Source organism: Mus pahari, chromosome 2 (assembly GCF_900095145.1).
Source record: "Mus pahari chromosome 2, PAHARI_EIJ_v1.1, whole genome shotgun sequence".
Classification (NCBI taxonomy): domain Eukaryota; kingdom Metazoa; phylum Chordata; class Mammalia; order Rodentia; family Muridae; genus Mus; species Mus pahari.
In genome coordinates this window covers 151,747,750-151,768,288 of record NC_034591.1, presented here as the reverse complement: position 1 = coordinate 151,768,288, position 20,539 = coordinate 151,747,750, and the positions used below count along the sequence as shown (strand labels likewise).

General features: G+C 45.1%; 3 protein-coding genes across 5 annotated transcripts in view; 1 reads left to right on the top strand and 2 right to left on the bottom strand.

Moving 5' to 3' along the window:
• C2H12orf60 (chromosome 2 C12orf60 homolog) overlaps nt 1–1,184 on the bottom strand; it is a 29,856-nt gene extending 28,672 nt beyond the window's left edge. Inside the window, exon 1 of one of the 3 annotated variants that reach the window (XR_003843291.1) lies at nt 996–1,184. The gene's annotated coding sequence lies outside the window, so the exon portion shown is untranslated. Of the gene's footprint in view, nt 1–284; nt 515–899; nt 950–995 lie in introns of those variants that run through there. The other 2 variants (XR_003843290.1, XM_021188735.1) reach the window with 2 other exon arrangements.
• Nucleotides 1,185–1,190: 6 nt separating this feature from the next.
• Wbp11 (WW domain binding protein 11) lies at nt 1,191–14,591 on the top strand. Its single transcript, XM_021188726.2, has 12 exons — nt 1,191–1,328; nt 3,044–3,155; nt 3,611–3,642; nt 4,743–4,836; nt 5,902–6,098; nt 7,014–7,147; nt 7,295–7,494; nt 7,929–8,120; nt 10,678–10,779; nt 11,473–11,766; nt 12,256–12,438; nt 13,609–14,591. The coding sequence occupies exons 2-12, from the start codon at nt 3,092–3,094 to the stop codon at nt 14,040–14,042; spliced, it is 1,926 nt and encodes a 641-aa protein (XP_021044385.1). The 5' UTR covers nt 1,191–1,328; nt 3,044–3,091; the 3' UTR covers nt 14,043–14,591.
• Nucleotides 14,592–19,137: 4,546 nt separating this feature from the next.
• LOC110314334 (histone H2A.J) lies at nt 19,138–19,664 on the bottom strand. Its single transcript, XM_021188752.1, has one exon. The coding sequence runs from the start codon at nt 19,594–19,596 to the stop codon at nt 19,207–19,209; it is 390 nt and encodes a 129-aa protein (XP_021044411.1). The 5' UTR covers nt 19,597–19,664; the 3' UTR covers nt 19,138–19,206.
• Nucleotides 19,665–20,539: the final 875 nt, after the last annotated feature.

Below are 20,539 nucleotides of genomic sequence, written 5' to 3'. Positions count from 1 at the left end.
TTTAAAGAGAAAGCTCCGAGAGGAGTCTTAAGGGATGGGTATGTAGAAGGGAAGTGTAATGGCTATTCCTGGTTGTCAACTTAACTATATCTAGAATGAACTACAATCCAGAATTGGAAGGTTCACCTGTGATCCTGGAGGTCTTGAGACTGGGAAATACAAGTTTCTGACCTTGATCTTGACATGAAAATCTTGAGCCATAGTGGCTATGTATCCATCCCTAGGCGACTAAGGTAAGGAGATCTCTGAGTACAAGATCCAGATCCAGGCGTGGAGGTACACACCTTTAATCTGGATCACACCTTCTTTTGGAGAGCTATATAATGACATTGGAAGATGGAAGATTCGCTCTTCTTTTCCTGCTTGCATTTACTTGCCAACCCACCAGCTGGAATCTACTAGCCTTGTGGGACTGAGCAAGTACTAGATCCTTGGACTTCCCATTCACAGCTGACCCTTGTTGGGGAGTTGGACTACAGACGGTAAGTTATCATAACAAAGTCCCTTTCTATATAGAGACTATCCATAAGTTCCATGACTCTAGAGAACCCTGAAAGGAAGACTTCAGATAAATCGAGTGTGCAATGACATCATAAAGGAGTTTGGGTTGACGAAAAGATAATTGGAAGCGTTATGTAGTAACTTCTCCTCTGGGGAATCGACAAATGTACCCGGTTTCTCTTTTAAAATAGAGATTTTCGTGTAGATTTGAGAGCCTCCCCCAGGTACTGTTTGGTCATCATTTGCTGTAGGTTTAGAGGGCTGATGCTTGCTGAGCACTTTAGTCTCCGTGCCCAGTATTATTAGCTAACTTGTTTTCTATGGAGGCATTCCTGAATAACAGCATCCATTTACACATGGCAACTAACACTGATTCAACGGACGACACAGAACCGTACCTACACCGCGTACGAGTGTGTCCCCAGAGAGAAGCAGTTGCGGAAATGCGTCAGAATTCTGCGAGCAATTGGCCAATCAAATAGCAGCTTCCTTACCTTTTATTCCTATTGGGCTATATTAGTGTCAATCTACCATACTCTGGAATGAGGCGGGTCTCTCGGCCTATAGTTATCCAATCGGATAACGAAAGAGAGCGGAAGTACCTGGACCGGACGTTGTTGTATTCGCTCTTTGGGCCCAGCGCTTGGCAACGCGGGGAGAGCGCGGCCCGCGGGAACAGGAAGTGACGCGAGCTGGCGGAGGGGCGCGAGGTTTCAAGATGGCGGTTCCCGGGTGGTTGACCGAGGGGCAGAGGTGAAGGCCCCTTCGCCGAGAGCCCTCCGGGGCCGCCCGCCAGCTGCTCCCGCCGTCCCGGGAGCCTCGCAGTCGTGTGAGTGCGTGGGGGCTCGGTGCTCCGTTTTCCGCGACCCTCCCCGGGCCTGCGCAGCCTTCTCAGAAACGGGGCTCCGGGGCCGCGCTCTTCCTCCGCTGGGCCCGGGTGGCGGGAGCCTCGGGTCTCGGGGCTGGCGGGGCGCTGCGTCCGACGGGTCCTCGGGCGGGATCGCCCGCCGGCTCAGCTCCACCTCCCGAGTGCGGCGACCGGCGGCCGTGGGTTGACGTCTCGCCGCTCGAGTCTGTGTCAACCGTCGCTATGGTTTCGGCAGTTGCTGTGGGGCGGCCTTGAGCGGACCCGGACCGGACCGGTCGGGTTGCGTTTGTGCTGTCTGGGTTCCCATGGTCTTTTGACCTTGTCTCTGCCAACTTTTGCAGGCGGAGGCACTGTGGTCTTGTAAAAAAAAAAAAAAAAAAAATTCTCCTTGACGCGTAGCTGATTGGATTTTAGGTGTGTGTGATGGGATGGCGTCAAAACGAGAGCCCGAGGCTGGTTTAAGAAGGGAAACACTAAAGAAAAGATCAAAAATAGAAATTGTTGTATCCGTGCCTTTTTGTAGTTCTCTATAGTCAGTACCCTTCTCTTCCTTCCTCCCAAACACCTGCCCCTTCTGCTTTCTGATAGAGAAACATCTGTAATGAAATATTCAACACCGATCAGTTCTGAAATATCTGGGAGGCAGCAGGGAGCCGGGCAGCTGAACGCTTGATGAAAGAAGCATTAACTAAAACAACTTACAGAGTCTCACCCAAGGAGCCAAGGGAATTACAGTTGCAGGGTCTTACATTTACCTTGGGATCTTCCCTATCCTAATGTAGAAGGAAAGTAGATTTATTTAATGCTCAAAGGGAGCCACAAGAGAGGTAGCCTGTAGAAAATGTCACACACTTTGAACGGGAAACATTTGTTCCTTTTTATTATTATTATGGGCTAGGTTAATTGTTGAAAGTTCCATTCATTTGGAATGGAAGAGAAAGAAGTGATACTAATGAAAGCCTGGCCTTAAAATATTTCCCTACAGTGACTTACAGTGACTATCACTTTTAATTCCCTTAAATACATAAATCAGGAGTCATATGTGCTAGTAAGAAAAATATCTATCTTAATGTTAAGTTTGAGGAGTTCTAATACTTCATTTTTTATTTCTTTTGTTTACAAGTCATAAATCATTTGACTTGGTATTAAATCAAGATAAATCTGAGTGATTGTATTTTGCCATCTGTTGTGTTGAATGAACAGTCTAAGGGGAAAGTAGAGAGCATGTATTTGCCTTTAACCTACATTCATTATCCCCATCATGTTTCATTTCCCCTTATATAGAGATTGGGAGGATGCCCTCAGGGTTTGCATTGCATTGTTAGAACATTTTCTCAATTGGTTTTGGTTTGTTTTGAAATCGGCTCATATGGGACAGTCTATATCTAAGTGATAGCATTATAAGTGCAAAGTGCTAGTTGATTATTCAATAGTAATCCATAGGAAAGGGTTAAACTTTTGATTAGTTAATGATATTCTCACTGCGTTGACTAGTAGATATTAGCTTTTTCTTTGTGGTCAAGAAAGGTAAAGACATAATTTCTTAGATGCTTCATTCAAAATTAAAGAGCGTGTCCTTACAAGTAGAGACCCAAAGGGATATTTCTTTCCAGAAATTGATGCAAATTCTTACACATACAGTAAAACTGAGTTCTTTATATCTTTTCTTTCCAGTTTTTTTTTTTTTTTTTAATGAAGAAGTAAATCATATAAATTGTCAACATGGGACGAAGATCGACATCCTCCACCAAGAGTGGGAAGTTTATGAATCCCACAGACCAAGCCCGTAAGTGCTATCAGTATGGAAGGAAGAGGTAGAAGAGTTAAAGCTGGCAGACTCTCATCGGGGCCTATGTTCAGCGTTGGTAGAGTGGGGCGTGTGGGGTCATGGTTAGAATGTTGAGAATGTAAGCTACTTAACACGGTTCTCATACTTGACTGGCTAGCAGGAGAAAATTAAGTCTTTTTTTTTTGTATTAGAGTTTTTAACAAATGAGTTTTTCAGTGCGTGATTTGAGAATCTCTTTTCTTCCTTGTGGTTCAGTTATTTTTCTGTAAAAGAACACATCTTGGCATTTGGGTTGAGAGGGTTGGAAGCACTAAGTTCCCTAGTGGGTCAAAGCCACCGACGCTGTTAGGTACCCATGTGCTTCATGGGGCCTCAGAAGAAGGCACTGTGGTAGCTTGTAGTAATGTTAGTGATGGAAGTGTGAGTTATGTCCTCTCTTCCTCTCTCCTCAGGAAAGGAAGCCCGGAAAAGAGAATTGAAAAAGGTACAAATTTAGAAACATTCTGTGTATTGTTCGAACATTTGTGAAGTTTCAAATTATATGCCAGGAAAGATGATTTATACTATACTGCTGATGAAAGCCAGAAAATTGACTATGTTAAAAAAACTGGCATAACTCTGGAGATTTGGTTCATGGTGACTTGTATGACATCTATTCGATTATTTCTTTCCTCATTAAGTTAAAAATGCTTTGGGGGCTGGAATGAAGGTTCAGGAGTTAGCAGCGTGCTCTTCCAGAGGAGCTGAGGTCTCTGCCCAGCACCTAGGTTGGGTGACTAAGTCCATCTGTAAGTCCATCTCCCGGGAATCCACCACCCTCTGATTGCTGCCAGAGCCCATAAACACGTGCCCATGCATTCACATAAACACACACCGATAAGTAAAGTTACAGTTTTAGAGTGACTTCTGAAAATAAGTCTTAAGCTGAGTGTGGTAATTCATGTCTGTAGTCCTAGCACTTGGGATAAAAAGGTCAGGTATAAAAGTATCAGGAGTTGAAAGCTAGCCTGGGCTACATCAGTCAGACCCTGTTTTGACAAACTAATTATTTTTACTATCCACCAAAATGTAACTGCTTTGTTAAAAGCTACTGAGTGAATGGCAGTGATTGTCTTGCTAGATGTCTTTTTATGTGTAGTAACTGTTAAGGTTTGGCAGAGTGCTCAAAGCAGTGAACATTTGGTGTCACTTGTGGTACTTTGAAGAACCTCTTATAATCTCTGTTCGTTTGCTCTTGGTTTATTATTTAGCCAAAATTCAAATTTTTCCCTGTCTAGCATAGTATTTTTAAAATATATTCCTACTCCCTCCCCCTTTTAAACAGGTTTTTCTGTTAAGTAGTTTCTACTCAGTTGTATAACTGAGTAGGAAAAAATACTTAAAAGCGCATCATTTTCACTAGACTAAAGTTTAAACATTATTGAGAAGAAGAATTCTCATAGCTGTTTCTAGAGGTTAAACATGTGATTAGAAACAAAGGAGAACTTTGAACTTCTTCTTAGACTCTTGAGGCAAAGTGAAGGCAAAATGTCCGGAGTGCCTGGCTTCTTTCTCAGTAGTCTTCCTCTCTCTTGTTTTTCAAAGAACAAAAAACAGCGCATGATGGTCCGAGCTGCAGTTTTGAAGATGAAAGATCCCAAACAAATTATCCGGGACATGGAGAAGTTGGATGAAATGGGTAAGAGAGTAGGAAAGAGGCAGACTTAACAAAGGCTGTCATGGTCTGCTGTGTACAGAGGCAGCACAGCCCTAGGAAATCGAAAAACCTGATGGCTACCATTAGGTATCACACTTTGTTTTAATGCTATGGAAAGAAAGAGATAGATCTGTTGCAAGCTGGAGATCTCATATTCTAGAAGAGGGGCACCATCATTTAGTAGGAGCTAATTACTGTAATTAGATAACAAAAAGCAGCCGGGCGGTGGTGGCGCATGCCTTTAATCCCAGCACTTGGGAGGCAGAGGTAGGCGAATTTCTCAGTTCAAGGCCAGCCTGGTCTACAGAGTGAGTTCCAGGACAGCCAGGGCTACACAGAGAAACCCTGCCTTGAAAAGCCAAAAAAACAAAACAAAAAACAAACAAACAAAAAAGATAATAAAAACCTTGTCTGGCCAACTCACTTTATAATTTTTCCAATTTAATGATTTTGCACTTTACATGTATGTTAGTGGAATAAGAAAAGATAATCACTCAAGAATTTGTATAACTAGGAATGATGCAGTAATAATCCCTTCTAGATTTGACTAACTCATCAAGTTAGTAAGATTTGGGGAAGAATTAATTCAGTTTGTGCTTCAAGAAAAAGAACCCTAAATCACCAGGGGCCTAATTTTCATTGAAACTAATTAAAATAGAAAAGTATATCCTGGTTTCCATAATTGAGACACCGTAAATAAAGCTGTCTGCAGGAGAAAACTAGAACTCTCCATAAGACTGTCTGTGTGCTGCAGTCTCCAGCGCAAGGCTAGTGAAGAGCTTGGGGTGGGAACTGGAAGGACAGTGCAGTTAGTGTAGCTGGAGAAGAGGCTGTGTGGGAAAGTTGCCCTTCATTGACTATTCCAGAGAGGGTTTGGATGCACCTAAGGTGCCTGTGGGTCACTTCTGGGAAGATGTGACTGGGCAGGACTAGGAGAATAGCCCCTTAGGGCTCACAAATGACATAAGGCATCTGGATGTAGGCAGGAAGTAGGTTTTTACTGATGTGACTTCTCATTTACAACTCTAAAATTTGCTTTTCTCCTAGAGTTTAACCCAGTGCAACAGCCACAGTTGAATGAGAAGGTACTGAAAGACAAGCGAAAAAAGCTGCGGGAAACCTTTGAACGAATTCTACGACTTTATGAAAAAGAAAACCCAGATATTTACAAGGAATTGAGAAAGCTGGAAGTAGAGTATGAGCAGAAGAGAGCTCAGCTGAGCCAGTACTTTGATGCTGTCAAGGTAAGCGGCTCGGAGGGAGACCTGAAGGTGTACAGGTTGTTCTTTTTAAAAATGCTCTGGCAAATTCAGTCCTTTGTACTTACAGAAATTGTAACAGTAAAAGCCAAAGACTGGAAACAGCCCGGGCATCCTTAGCAGGATCACAGATAAGACCCAGTGTATTTTCACAAGCAAATACTGCTCAGGATGTTGGTTTGTTTTTTAGGCTAATCTGTTGATAGTAGAAACTGCACATGGTAAAAATGAGTAAGAGTGTGAGCTAGACATTTTGGTGCACCCCTAACCCTTGCCTAGGATTGGAGACTGTCTGTCCAAGAACGTGGATGAGTGAGGCTCAAGCTAATGTTGCCGCTTTTACTGTTCCTGCTCTGTAGGGATACACTTCCAAAACAGGCAAAACCTGACCTGTTAGCACTGCCTGCCTCGGAAGGGGGCAGGAGTTGATTGAAAAGGATTGAGAGATGTCTGCTTCTGAGAGCTTTTATAGTTTGCTGTAAATTTTCCTTTACCATGGCAGAAACCCAAGTGAAATGATGTTTGTAAAATAGATGGTGTTTCCAACACCACAAAACAGAATTCAAGAAAAGTAGAGAGCTTTAGAGGCTGTGTATTGTTTGCTAATTGACGTGTATTACTGTCCCAAGGAGTCGGGTAGCCCTGATACTACTTTGAACAGTTGGATGTCTTCAAAACCGCAACCGTTTCAAATTATACTCAGAACGAAGCAGTGATAGGGATTGTAGGAGAAGGGGTGGGCTGTGTTTGGGTTCTTTAAGAAAAAATAATACTCTGTCAGTTCAGAAGTGTTGGCTTGAGGCTTTCTCATGGTCTTAGTGGAAAACAAATTCAGAAGACTTAGGTTCTAGGAGTTGAGTTTGGATCAGTACCATACAGCTGCGTTTCTGTATGTTTCAGAACGCTCAGCATGTGGAAGTAGAGAGCATCCCTTTGCCAGACATGCCGCATGCTCCTTCCAACATCTTGATCCAGGACATTCCTCTTCCTGGTGCCCAGCCCCCCTCCATCCTGAAGAAAACGTCAGCGTATGGGTAAGGAAGCCTTACATAATGGAGGGTGGACTGCAGGCCCGGCTGGTACAGCAGGAGCACAAGTGCTGTGGCTGAGCAGACGGGACGTGAGAGCCCGGAGAACGTTCCTATCACTCACCGACGCTGTCCTCCTCTCCCCCTCCACAGGCCTCCAGCTCGGGCCGTGTCTATCCTTCCTCTCTTGGGACATGGTGTTCCACGCTTGCCCCCTGGCAGAAAACCGCCCGGCCCTCCACCCGGCCCCCCTCCTCCTCAAGTCCTGCAGATGTATGGCCGGAAAGTGGGCTTTGCTCTAGACCTTCCCCCTCGGAGGCGAGACGAGGACATGCTGTACAGTCCAGAACTTGGTAGGCGGGGCAGGGAGTTTTCCTCTAGTGCTCTTCTCAGTATTGCTTCCATGAGGATACCGTGCACTTCTGTGTATCCCCGTGGATAATTTAGCACATCTGCTTGATGAAAGCACCTTAGATAGAATGTTGCCGCAATTCCCATAAGGCAGGAAGAGGTCTTCTCAGTTTTGTCAGTGATGACAAGAGTCACTGATTATGTGTGAGACTTTACACAATTGTTTCTAATACAATGTGTTTGCACTTCTTACGAGAAAACAAAAAAGTATTTAATTAAACTATTACCCAATACAAATATCATCATAATACATGATAGCTGGCATTGCATATAGAATTATTTCTTACAAGTAATGTTGAGCCAAAAAGGCATGCCTATTATTGGATACCAGAGGGCCAACCATGTCATGTGATCCTTGTGCTCTTTCTGTCATCAGCTCAGCGGGGTCATGACGATGACATGTCCAGCACCAGTGAAGACGACGGCTATCCTGAGGACATGGATCAGGATAAGCATGATGACAGTACTGAGGACAGTGATACTGACAGATCAGACGCAGAGAGTGACGGGGATGAGTTCGGGCACCGCGATGACAGTGAACGTGACAACACCGAGGAGAAGAAGTCAGGTGTGTGCAGGTTAATGTGCCGGATGTAGATGAACACTGCTAACCCCAATGCAGAAAGCCCTGGCTTTTGTTAGTGTGGTTTAGTTAGGGTAGTGTGTGTGCGCTCCCGTGTGTCCATGCACGCTAGAGCATATATGTGGCAGGCCCAGTTGGTTTTCTCCATCCACTACACAGGTGTTGGGATGCAGCTTGGGTGATTAGGTTTGGTGGTGAGTGCCCTTACCTCCCGAGCCAGCTGGACAGCTCAGGACCAGCTTTTAGCTCCAGTTTGGTTTGACTTGGTTTTGAGACAGGTGCCAGTCACTGTTAATTAGGCTGGCCTCGAACTCATGGTGTTCCTCCTGCTTCAGCCTCCCAAGTTGTGGAGTTAGAAATATAAGCCACCTTACCTGGTCGTTTGTCTTGATAGTTTGAAAGGTTTTGACATATTATTCCTACAGATGTTTGTGAGGAAAGGGTAAGTACATGTAGTTGTTTAAAAGTTATACAAGAAATTCCACTTTAAGGCCAAAATTGCTAATATACACTATCATGAACATGCAGTAGGAAAGGAAGAATATCCATGGTCTTTAAATAAGCTTATTTACATACCTGCACTGGAAACTTGATGTTCTGTCTTTCATAAACCGGGGTGATACTTGTAATTTTATATATATATATATGTGTGTGTGTATATATATATTATATAATTTATATACATATATATGTATACATACAAATTACATTAAAATGTATAATTATATACTGTGTATATGTATAAAAGTGTATTTATATATGTATGCACTGTATTTGTATTTATACTCATACGCCTGTTCTTCTAAAACTGTTTACTAGCTGGGAAAGCAACTGTTGAGCGTACTTTGACTGCATGTAAACAAACCATTCTCCGTGGGTCAGCTGTGAAGCACCTTTCAGAAAGATTTTGTGTGTGTGGTGCTGGGGAGTAAACCTAAGACTTGATGTATACTAAATATATTCGGTTCTGCAGTGTCCCCAGTTGTGTGCACACCATATGTTATGATTTGTCACAAAAATTTTAAGCACTGTGTTTGGGTACTAAGCAGTGCAAAGCACATACTAGGTAGGTCAGAGCCTAGTAGCGGGGGATCTTCTTAGGTGACTGTAGCTGTAGTCTCCAGGGTGGGATCTGTATACTGTGTTTTTATTTATAAGATCAGCAAATGACTATCTTTTTTTTCTTTTTAAAAATTGTGTGTATGCGTGTGTGTGCCACAGCCCCACCTGCACTTGGGTATGCAGGTGAACATATCTTGTGCCTTGGAGTCTACAGGATACTAGATCCCTCGGAGCTGGATTGTCCAGAGCCCTCTGGAATGCATTAGTGCTCCTTAATCATGCTTACAAATGAAAGAAAAGCTTATCAAAAAGTCTTATCACAAATTAGTGTAAGAGCAAGCCTGACCTTGGAAAATTACAGAAGACTCATAAGTTGGCACTGGTCTTAGAAAGGGGAGTGGGGTAAAGCTCCAAGGGCAGGCAGGCCTCCCCTGTGAGACTCTCCCTGTGAGAGAGACTGCACCTTCTCTTTACTCTGCACCTGCCAGCTGTTTGAGGTCATGGGGGGCAGAGGCTGGGACAGGGTCTTCTATGTAGCCTTGGTTAGCATAGGGCTTACTGACTGAAATCCACCTGCTTCTTCCTACTGAGCATTTGAATCAAGGCCTGCGCCAGCAGCCTCTTTGTTCTTGTGTGTTCACCCATGTTCGTGGACCCCAGATGGCTGTCCCAGCTGCACGTCCTCTCATCTGGTACTGCCTTTATCATAGCCAAGCATTTTTCCAGGCAGTAAAAGTCCGGGATACACTAAAGCTGAGCCCACATAGAAGTATTCCCTTCCTTAAGTGTTGGCTAAGATGTTGAACACCAGATCAGAAGTGCAGTATCTGACAGTTGCCAGTTGAAAGTCTGTCAGGGTAAGAAGTCTTTCTACCCTGTAGTGGAAGTGGTGTTGGGGACTGATCATAATCTTTAATCACCTGTTAGGGTGTTACTAAGATTTTTCCCACCTTTTATGGGGCCTTTCGTCATAATTAGATTCCTAATTTTCTAGTGTAAATAAACCATTGGGTACTTCTGGTGCCCCCTGCATGCTTATGGATTTTCCTTACCCAGCACTGTTAGACTCAGTTGTCTTATAGTTTATGTTGGCTAATAGGGTGTGGTGGTTTCATGAGCTGGCCAGCTTTCATCTTTTCTGTGACCTACTGTTTTGCTGGATTGCTGAAGAAAATTATTGCTTTAAGATACTTCTTTAACGTTTCAGCTTTTATGTTTAGGACTTAAAATTAAATTACCTAATTCATTTTATATACTTTTTAAGTATCCTAACATTTTCTGAACATTAAGTTTTAAGTTAATGTGGTATATTTTATATGCGGCCAATAAGCACAACACTGATTTAATGTGTCTCTCTACATTTGTCTTCTATCATGTAGTGGGTTGTAGTCCTTCATAGTACTTACATCTTCTGCTATAGTGACCATTTTTACAACATTTTGATGATTCTTTCCCGTTTCATCCTTTCTTGACTGCTTAGGTCTGAGCGTCAGATTTGCTGATATGCCTGGAAAATCAAGGAAGAAGAAGAAAAACATGAAGGAGCTGACTCCTCTTCAAGCCATGATGCTGCGAATGGCAGGTTAGAAGCAAGAAGGAATGAATCTCTAGCATTTCCTTGTGCCATTTGCTTAGCATATAGTCTTCCATTTATAGTCAGCAGCTCTGAAATAAGCCAGGAATCTGTATTGTGTGAAACTTCAGATATAGAGCCATTTGGTAGGGTGCTCAGAGTTTTGCTGAGCCGTTGGGACGACTAGTTCTGGGGAGGTTGTGCAGCATCTGTTCTTGATGGCATATGGGGGACAGCTTGTGGGTGTCAGCTTTTCTGTGGCTGCTGATGGGTCCCAGGAATTGAGCTCTGGTTGTCAGGCTCACTAGCAAGCCCTCTTGCAGCCTGGGTGCTATTTAATTCCAAGTCTCTTATTCTGACAGCCTGGGCATTATACTGCTGTACTAGTTACAGATGAATAGTTGTGTATCTCAGTAGTCAGTAAAAAGGACTTGGATTGTTGGTTTTTTAAGAATAAATTTTCAATCATTCATTCATTCATTCATTTATTTGGTTTTGGGAGACACAGTCTATCTGTGTAACCCTGGCTGTCCTGGAACTTACTATGTAGACTAAGCCGACTATGAAGTCAGATCATCGTGCATTTGTCCCAAGTGCTGAATTAAAGGCATGTGCCACCACACCCAGCTGTAGTGTACTCTTGGCCACTGCTGCTCTCCAAGCTATAAAACAGAAGTCAGCTATTTTACCATTGTTTTTCAGGTCAGGAAATCCCTGAGGAAGGACGGGAAGTGGAAGAATTTTCCGAGGAGGAGGATGCTGACGACTCGGATGATTCTGAAGCAGAGAAGCAATCGCAGAAGCAGCATAAAGACGATGCCCACTCTGACAGCACGGCTGCTGCCTCTTCCCAGCAACAGGCTCCTCCACAGTCTGCTCCTACTTCTCAGATACAAGCCCCTCCCATGCCAGGACCACCACCTCTTGGACCACCACCTGCCCCACCCTTACGGCCTCCTGGACCACCTACAGGCCTTCCTCCTGGGCCACCTCCAGGTAAGCACCCCCAGAATGAGGAGTCCCTGCTTTTTTTCAGCCAGAGTGAAGTCCTTCTTTCAGAACAGCATGTGTCATCAGCACGGATGCTTTCTGTTGAGGCTTCAAAGGAAATGAGAACCCTTCCATTCCGTGGGCATTGTTAGTAGCTCAGTGTTCTTAGTCGTCTCTTCTTAAGGATCTTTTATTTCTGATTTTGTAAACTGGACACTTGTGCATAATTGTACTTTCTTTAGTACTTTGTGACAGACTAGCCCAGTTCTGCATTGATGTTGCTTAATACCATCTCACGTACCACAGCTCGGACCCAGATGGATCAATGTATAACAAATCTGATAACCTTTTTATAGAGCTCAAATATGTGTTGAATGAATTTTATTTCCATTGCTTTTTATTTAAATGTGATCTCACTTCTGAATAAAATGATTATGTGAGTTGCTTTTATGCCACAATTATTTGTCTAACTGACATTGGTTTTTCTTCTTTCAGGGGCTCCTCCATTCCTGAGACCACCTGGAATGCCAGGAATCCGAGGGCCTTTACCACGACTTTTACCTCCAGGACCACCACCAGGCCGGCCTCCTGGCCCTCCCCCAGGCCCACCTCCAGGTCTGCCCCCTGGACCACCTCCTCGGGGACCCCCACCAAGGCTACCTCCTCCTGCACCTCCAGGTAAAGTTTTTCAGTTTCTGTGACAAGAGCTAGGCATGGCCTGTATGCTCTGTGGGTCTCTGAGAACATCTTGCAATGGGTCTGCAGGGAAGTGTGTTGTGCATGAGCCTCTCATTGCTTTCCATTCATCACTGAGGCCGTCAGCAGTGAGGAGGTTCTCTGTCTGAGCTCTGTGAGAACAGGCACAGCTGCCCCATGAGTACACAATCATCATCTTCGAGTTAGATCACAAGGGAGCCTCCCTCCTCTGCCCATTGTCCGAGTTAGTCCTACAAATGTCATAATGGGATTTTTTTGGCTAGGCACCCTGAATGTTCTACTGTGTCCGAAGATTGCTTTTAAAACACAACAGCTGAGGCTTTGTCTTTGTCTTGGTGGTGTGTAGGATAACTGAGTTTAGGTAATCAGCAGTTGAGACTTGATGCAGATTTGATTCCTAAGTGGCTTTTGGAGAAACTACAATCTGATGTGGGATATGTATGTGTTGCAGCTGTCAGAACTGTGTAAACCCTGAAAAGGCCAGTCATAGTCCCTGTCCGTGTCCAGTTAATAAGCAGGACAGCTGTGTGAAAGTGGTGGAGACTAACTAGTACTCAGGGATTGACTGCCCCTTGATCTTAGTAACTTCACACTAGACAGCCAGGACAGGATAGCATCCCGGACCTTCCAGATTGGAAACTGTATCTGCCACCAGTTGGCGTTGTCAGCTTGATGGTACAGTTTCCAACTAGGACAGTGTTTGGAAGAAGAAACCTGAGTTCAGTGATCAAGACTAAAGGTGAATGTAACTTCAAAGTATTATGTTTCTTTCTATCAGAGTATGTTTCTGCCTTTCACATAGCAGGTTGTGTGAGTTCAATTTAATTCCTGTAAATAACTTGCCTAAAAAGCAGTCTCAGCCTATGTCTAAACATCCTTTAAAAAAAAAGATTTATTTTATGTATATATGAGTGCACTGTCGCTGTCTTAACACACCAGAAGGGGGCATTAGGTCCATTTACAAATGGTTGTGAGCGACTATGTGGTTGCTGGGAATCAAACTGATGCCCTTCAGAAGAGCAGCCAGTGCTCTTAACCACTGAGCCGCCTCTCCAGCCCATGTCTAAACGTCCTTAGTGGCAGTTAAATGTCGTTAATTCTTGTACTCATCCTCTCTCTCTCGTCCTTTAGGTATCCCTCCTCCTCGTCCTGGCATGATGCGCCCACCCTTGGTTCCTCCTCTTGGACCTGCCCCACCCGGCCTTTTCCCACCTGCTCCCTTGCCCAACCCAGGGGTGTTGAGTGCCCCGCCCAGCCTCATTCAGCGACCGAAGGCGGATGATGCAAGTGCCGCCACCATCGAGAAGAAAGCCACCGCGACCATCAGTGCCAAGCCCCAGATCACCAATCCCAAGGCAGAGGTCACACGGTTTGTGCCCACTGCACTGAGGGTGCGCAGAGAGAATAAGGGGGCTACTGCTGTTCCCCAAAGAAGGTCAGAGGATGACTCTGCTGTGCCTGTTGCCAAAGCAGCCCCAAGATCTGGTCCTTCAGTTCCTGTCTCAGTACAAACTAAGGACGATGTTTATGAAGCGTTTATGAAAGAGATGGAAGGGCTGCTGTGACAGATTCTCCTGCCAGGACAGGCTCTGTTCAGAGTACTGGTTTGTGGAACAAGAGGCTCTTGTTAAAGTGAAGAGCAGTGTTCACTGTCAGGTGTTTTCCAAGCCCAGATCCAGGAGCCTCCTACTGTTTGCCTGCTGGGATCCCCCACACAAGGTGTTTCTTTACAGTAGACCAGGATGTGAAGCACTGCTGCTAACCCCTGTTCCTGGGACATCACCATCTCCTCCCTCTCTTCCCCTCTCCATTTTTGGAATTCTGTCAGCGAGGTCTTAGTTACTTGTTTTAACTCATGTGCCATGGGCACTAGAGTAGAGAATTCTGGAGGAAAAAAGTTGATTTCATCTTGACTTTTGTGTTTGAGTTATTTTTAATATTTTCCTGTAAATATTTTGTAATATTTTCATTGTAGTGAAATGGATTACAGTATCATTTCCTAATTCAAAACAGGATATGTGGGAAGAAAATATACAATTCTGGGATTAAAGTTATTTCCCACAAGCTAAACTCTTTGAGTGTTTCATGGACAAATAAAATGTTCCATACCAAGATACCTTCTGTGTTTGTGGTAATGTCTATAAACAGTTCATCTGACTTGTGGGCAGAAACAAGTTTGTAGTTTGATTCTCAGGAACTGCCATATCTCATGCAGAATGAGGATGGATTTTATTAGAAATGTAAAAGGTAACTTTGAAATCTACAGGGATAAAGAGGAAGAATTCCTTCAAGATTATATTGACTTCCCAGAACTTCAGAAGTGTGCACAGTGTCTCCACTTTGACTTCTTAGATGGGGGACTCGCTGTGGTGGCGGTGTGTGAGAGAGAGTTCCCAAGGCTCATATATGTGGACATTTTTTTCCCCAATTGGTGGCACTGTTTGGGGAAGCTTGAGAGCCTGGCTTTGTTGGAGTAGCCCTGGAGGCAGGCTTTGAGAGTTGAAAGACTCCCTTCTCCAGTTTTGCTCAGATGCTTTTTAGATTTTTGTTGATATTTTGTATATCTGGTTGTTACTCTGACAGATTAAGACATCCTTACAAAACACAAAATTGTCCATTTGGTTTGGGGTTTTAGTGTAATTAAGAAAAGTCCAATGAATTTGATCATTTTCATACAAAAGAAACAATTACATCATCCAGTTGGCATGGTAATTTCTGTATAAACAGAATTGCTCTCCACAATTTGATCTGAGTCTGATTATTTTAATCTTGACTGAAGTTGTGTTCTTTTGGGGAGAGATTTCTGCTCCCAGTTAACTGAAAAAGCTTTTGATTATCAAAACATTTCCAAATGTGTTGCTAGTTTTACTTGAAAATTATATGCATAAAGCCTAACATTGAATCTATTAATTCCATCTGTAGGAAAGGAGGAAGACGGCCACCAGATCTGATTTGGGTTTTTTGTCACAATCATAATTGTGGTTTTAGCAAAGTGCTCTGCTTACATGACCACTGTAGATACCTTTGCCTGGATGTGGAGTAGAGAGGGCTCACAGGTTCACAGTCAGCTCATTGAATACCGAAGTGGGAAACTTAGTGCCCTCATTTGCATTACCAGGCTCTCCTCAAAACCCATTGACTTTACCTGGAGAGGCAAATTCTATTCAGCCCAGAAATAGCAGACCAAAGAAAGGATCCCATCCACTTCCATATTGGTGAGCCAATGTGAGTTTCTGATGTTACTTAAGAGCTTGGTGAGAGATGTCCTAGTTTGTTTTCTACTGCTGTGGTAAACACCAAGGCCAAAAACAACTGAGAAAGGGTTGATTTGTCCTGCAGCTCAAAGTCCATCCCTCAGCTTCCCTCAATGCTTCCTGCCTCCCTGCAAGCCACAGAAATCAGAAACCCATTTAATAGTGTTTCCATCCCAGCACTCGGGAGGCAGAGGCAGGCAGATTTCTGAGTTCCAGGCCAGCCTGGTCTACAAAGTGAGTTCCAGGACAGCCAGGGCTATACAGAGAAACCCTGTCTCCTGTCTTGAAACAAAACAAAACAAAACGTGTTTCCAAACCAAGCAACTGGAACATTCTGAACCTTTGGTGGTTTGAATGACAATGGCTCTCAGATATTTAAAATCCTTGGTCTCTGGTAGGCAAAAATGTTTCTGGGAAGAATTAGGTATGACCTTGCTGGAGGTGTGTCACTCTGGGTTTTGAAACCTCAAAAACCCATGCCAGGCCCACTCTCTCTGCCTGTTTGTGGATCAGATGTAAGCTCTCAGGCTTCATCATGCCTTCCTCCCTGCTCCCCACCATGCTGGTCATGGGCTCAGCCTCTGTAAGCAAGCCCTGACTAAATGCTTTCTTTTTAAGTTGCCTTGGTCATGGTGTTTCAGCAATGGAGAAGTGATCAGGACAGAATCCAAGTCCAGTTCTATCAAGCTTATACACAATCCCTTAGCATTTGGCCTTACCTCTGCTAGATATGTGGAGTTAGGATTTAGCATGCCAGTCAGTGCCAACTATGGCATAGGCTAAACCTTTTCTTTCCAGAAATGCAAAACTCAACAGACCAGTTCTTTGGGATCCAAAGTCAAACCTGGCTCTGTAGGGAAACAAATCCTGCCCAGAGGACCCTGTTCCTCGGAACTGCCTTCCCCAGTAGAGAAGTGTCAGTGTGCAAATAAAACCAAGCACTAGACATCTACCCAAAGTCTGACTTCAGGCCATGCTAGAAAATGCCTAGGCTCATATATGAAACTTTAGCCCTTTAAATTAACCTCAAGAACTTTAAGGATCACAGGTTGAACTGATTTTGCGGAATGTTTCTGTCAATTTTCAACAACTCTCAGAAGAGCAGTATTTGGAAGGATTTTAAGTATTTCTGGAGCAACAGTAGCAAAGGTTGGGTGCAATGGGGGCATATCTCCTATCTTGTTCATCTTGCAGTTCATCTTCCAGTACCAGGGGAGACTTAAAAGAATGAGAAAAAGACTGTTTGGTCTTCCCACTTTTGTCCTTTTATGATGTTGGTAAACATCTTTCAGATGCTTCATCTCTTTAGCAAACTAGACTCATTATCAAAACCAGCACTTGAAAACTAGATGCTTGAGTCTGCACTCATGGATACAGGGGGTGACTGCTATGTATTGACTTGAAGTGATATCACAACTTATTCTAACAAGTGAGTCTTATTTGAGACAGTCTCCTGTGCAGCCCTGTCTTAGAACATGTATTTCAGACTGGCCTTGAACTCAGGGTCTTCCTCGGTCTCCCACAGTGCTTTAAAATTTCTACTGCTGGGAAAAGCTGTCCTACAGGTATGACAAAGAACCTCTCCTTGTCAACTCTTAGTACCTGCAACCTGTACAACACAAAACCTGCTTTGTCATGGTCACCCCAGGATTTTTGGTCACTGGGGGACTCACAGGCCCCTTCCACTCACTGGCTCACCAACCTACACTAGGATGGTCACATTTCTGATCCTGTCAACAGTGCCCCACAGGGTGAGCCAATATTTGCTCCCAACTTACCCACTCATACTTACCTATACTTAAGTCACAAGAGCAAACCCTTAGTCCCTTGTACACAGTCCTTCTCAATGCAAGCACCTAATGCTAGTTCATGGTAATAAAATAACTTAGTTCCCCAAAAATGTATTATGAAAAGTTGACCTCCTGAAACTGCCCATAACACCACTGGAGTCTGTTCTCCTCCGGTGTCAGAGGAGCACCCTGCCTCTTTATCAGGTGTGACAAACCTTTGTACATCTTTCAAGATGAGCACCAAGAATTCCAACATCAATACAACAAACAGTAGAAAATCAAACACTATCAAGACATAGATTTGTAATATTTATTTGTCCTTTTTGCTGTCTTCAGAAACCATGGGGGCGGGGAGGGGGGAGGGAGTGGAGAACCACGTGTTGGGGACAGTGGGACCCAGCTGGCCTCATTCACAGCTGTACCCTCAGTTACTAGCACATGGTGTAGACGTCATACCAATACTAGGAATGAAATAAATTTCGAGAGGAAATACTGCAAATGAAGAGGAAGACTTCAACTCTGACTCCCAGAAACAAACAAACAAACAAACAAAAAACCAAAAACAAAAAAACAAAGAACCCAGAGTGAAACCTACCTAGCCTGGGATGTTTTGTGGATCCTGTGAACAGATTGACGGTTACTGAGCATGAAACGGAATGACCAAGGGAAGAGTCGCATTTCCGGGGCCCTGTATTTGTCTCTCTGCGTTAACTCACATGACCCTCTCCTTCCTTAAGGTACCATCACCCAACTCAACAGTTACGGAAAACAAGAAACCAGATCCCAGGAAAGTTAACAGTTATCCCTTAAAAAATCGGCTTTGGTTTTAAGTAAAATCAGGCTGATTCCCAGAACCGATGCTGGAGAAGAGGCTGTTATGCAGCTAAAACTCGAGGGGAAATTCAAACATATTTTGAGACACGGTCTAATGTAGTTCAGGAATGGCTTCAAACTCGCAATGGAGCCATGTATAGCGTTCTACTTCCCAAAGGCAGGGACGGGGGATGGGGGGGGGGGCGGGTAACACCACCGTAAGCAGCAAGAGAAGATCATTTTAGGAGCTGCTAAACATACACTACTCAAGACCGAGGGCCCCGCTGTTAGGCAACAGCCTCCGGAGAGCAAACTTCATGGCTCACTTCCGTATTGCACAAGTTGCTTCATTATAAAGAATATTGAATCCAGGCATGCAAGGTGAAGACGGCTGGCATTCAGATCACGAATACGTAACATCTATTAGCTTAAAATACTACCTTAAATAACTAGTACCCACCAAGGGTCCTAAGTTCCTGTCTTTTCCAAATGGTTAGGGTATAGCTCAACTTTCCTAAGTATGACCAGCGAGGCAACTTCTAGTTCACAGCTCGAAACACCTCCCCTACCACTTTTCCCTGAGACGGGCTGGGGAGTTAGGCAGAGTCAATTCCAGAGTAGGCTCTCCGCACTAGCTCCACTTCTCCTGCCCACTGTGATGATAGGGGGGGTCTCCCAACCCACCCGCTGGGTTCCTCCGGCTCGCACAAGGCCACACGGGTGGCCTGCGTCCCGCTCAAGCTTGGGACTCGTCCCCACCCAGCACCCCGTCGGTCCCGTGACTACACAGCTCTCCGGATTACTCGCTTTTCACCGACTTTATTGGCTGCGGACTGTGGCGGGCGGGTGGGCTTTGCACCCGTCCGTCGGGTTCACTTGCTCTTCACCTTCTGGCTCTCCGTCTTCTTGGGCAACAGCACAGCCTGGATGTTGGGCAGGACGCCGCCCTGCGCGATGGTCACGCGGCCCAGCAGCTTGTTGAGCTCCTCGTCGTTGCGGATGGCCAGCTGCAGGTGGCGAGGGATGATGCGCGTCTTCTTGTTGTCCCTGGCCGCGTTGCCCGCCAGCTCCAGGATCTCGGCCGTCAGGTACTCCAGCACCGCCGCCAGGTACACGGGCGCTCCCGCGCCCACGCGCTCCGCGTAGTTGCCCTTCCGCAGCAGCCGGTGAACGCGGCCCACGGGGAACTGCAGGCCCGCGCGCGACGAGCGCGACTTGGCCTTGGCGCGCACCTTACCGCCCTGCTTGCCTCGCCCGGACATGCTCGACCCCGCGCCTGGAGCTCCAACACCGGCTCGCTCAGTTCCGGGACGCCGCGCGCCACCCCGGAACTGCCTCGCCAAACTGCAGCCGCTGCCGCCCGTGACAGGCAGGTGCCGCACCCAATCAGCTCGCGCAGGGGGAGCCCCCCGCCCTTCCAGATGCCTCCCAATCAAAAGCGCAAATTTCTAGTCCTAATTTACATAGTTCACAGGCATTCTCAATCTTGTTAGAATTGGCCGCCAGGATGTGGATGAAGTTAACTGGGTGGCTCACGTGTGTAATCCCAGCACTAGGGTAGCGCCGAGGCAGGGTTGCCAGAAGCCTAAGGTCAGCTGTAGATATTCCAAGATCCACACCAACCTAATAAGGAAGGAACGGAGGGAGGGAGGGCAGCGAAAAAAGGGAGTTAAGCAAAGCCATACTTAGTTCAAATCAGTAATCCTAGCTCTTGGAGAAGGAGCTGAAGTAGGAGGATTACAAATACAAAGACAGCCTGGGCTACATTGTGAGTTATAGACCAAGCTAGGAAGTGAGACCTTATCTCAAAAAATAAAAATGATAGTGTTGGCATTTCTCCTAGGCTCCGCCCCAGTTACAGGCAGCAGCCAGGTGTGCCTGACTCACTATAAAAGGCGCTGCCTGCCTTACACACACACACACACTTTTCTCTTGCTCTCTTACTCTCTTAGCCCTCTGTCCCTTCTCTCCCATTCCCCTACCCCTCTTTCCCGCATACCCCCTCTGCCTCTCTCTCTCTCTACTATCCCCTCAACTCCCCTCCTCATGCCCTAAATAAACTACTATACTGTCCTGTGGCTGGTACCTCAGCAAGCACACGCAGATGCATCCCCTCCACCCTCTGTGTGCATCATAATGCTCCTCCACCAAACGTCCCTTTCTTCTTTTTCTTTTTTATAAAACATAACAGTAAACAAGAGTATG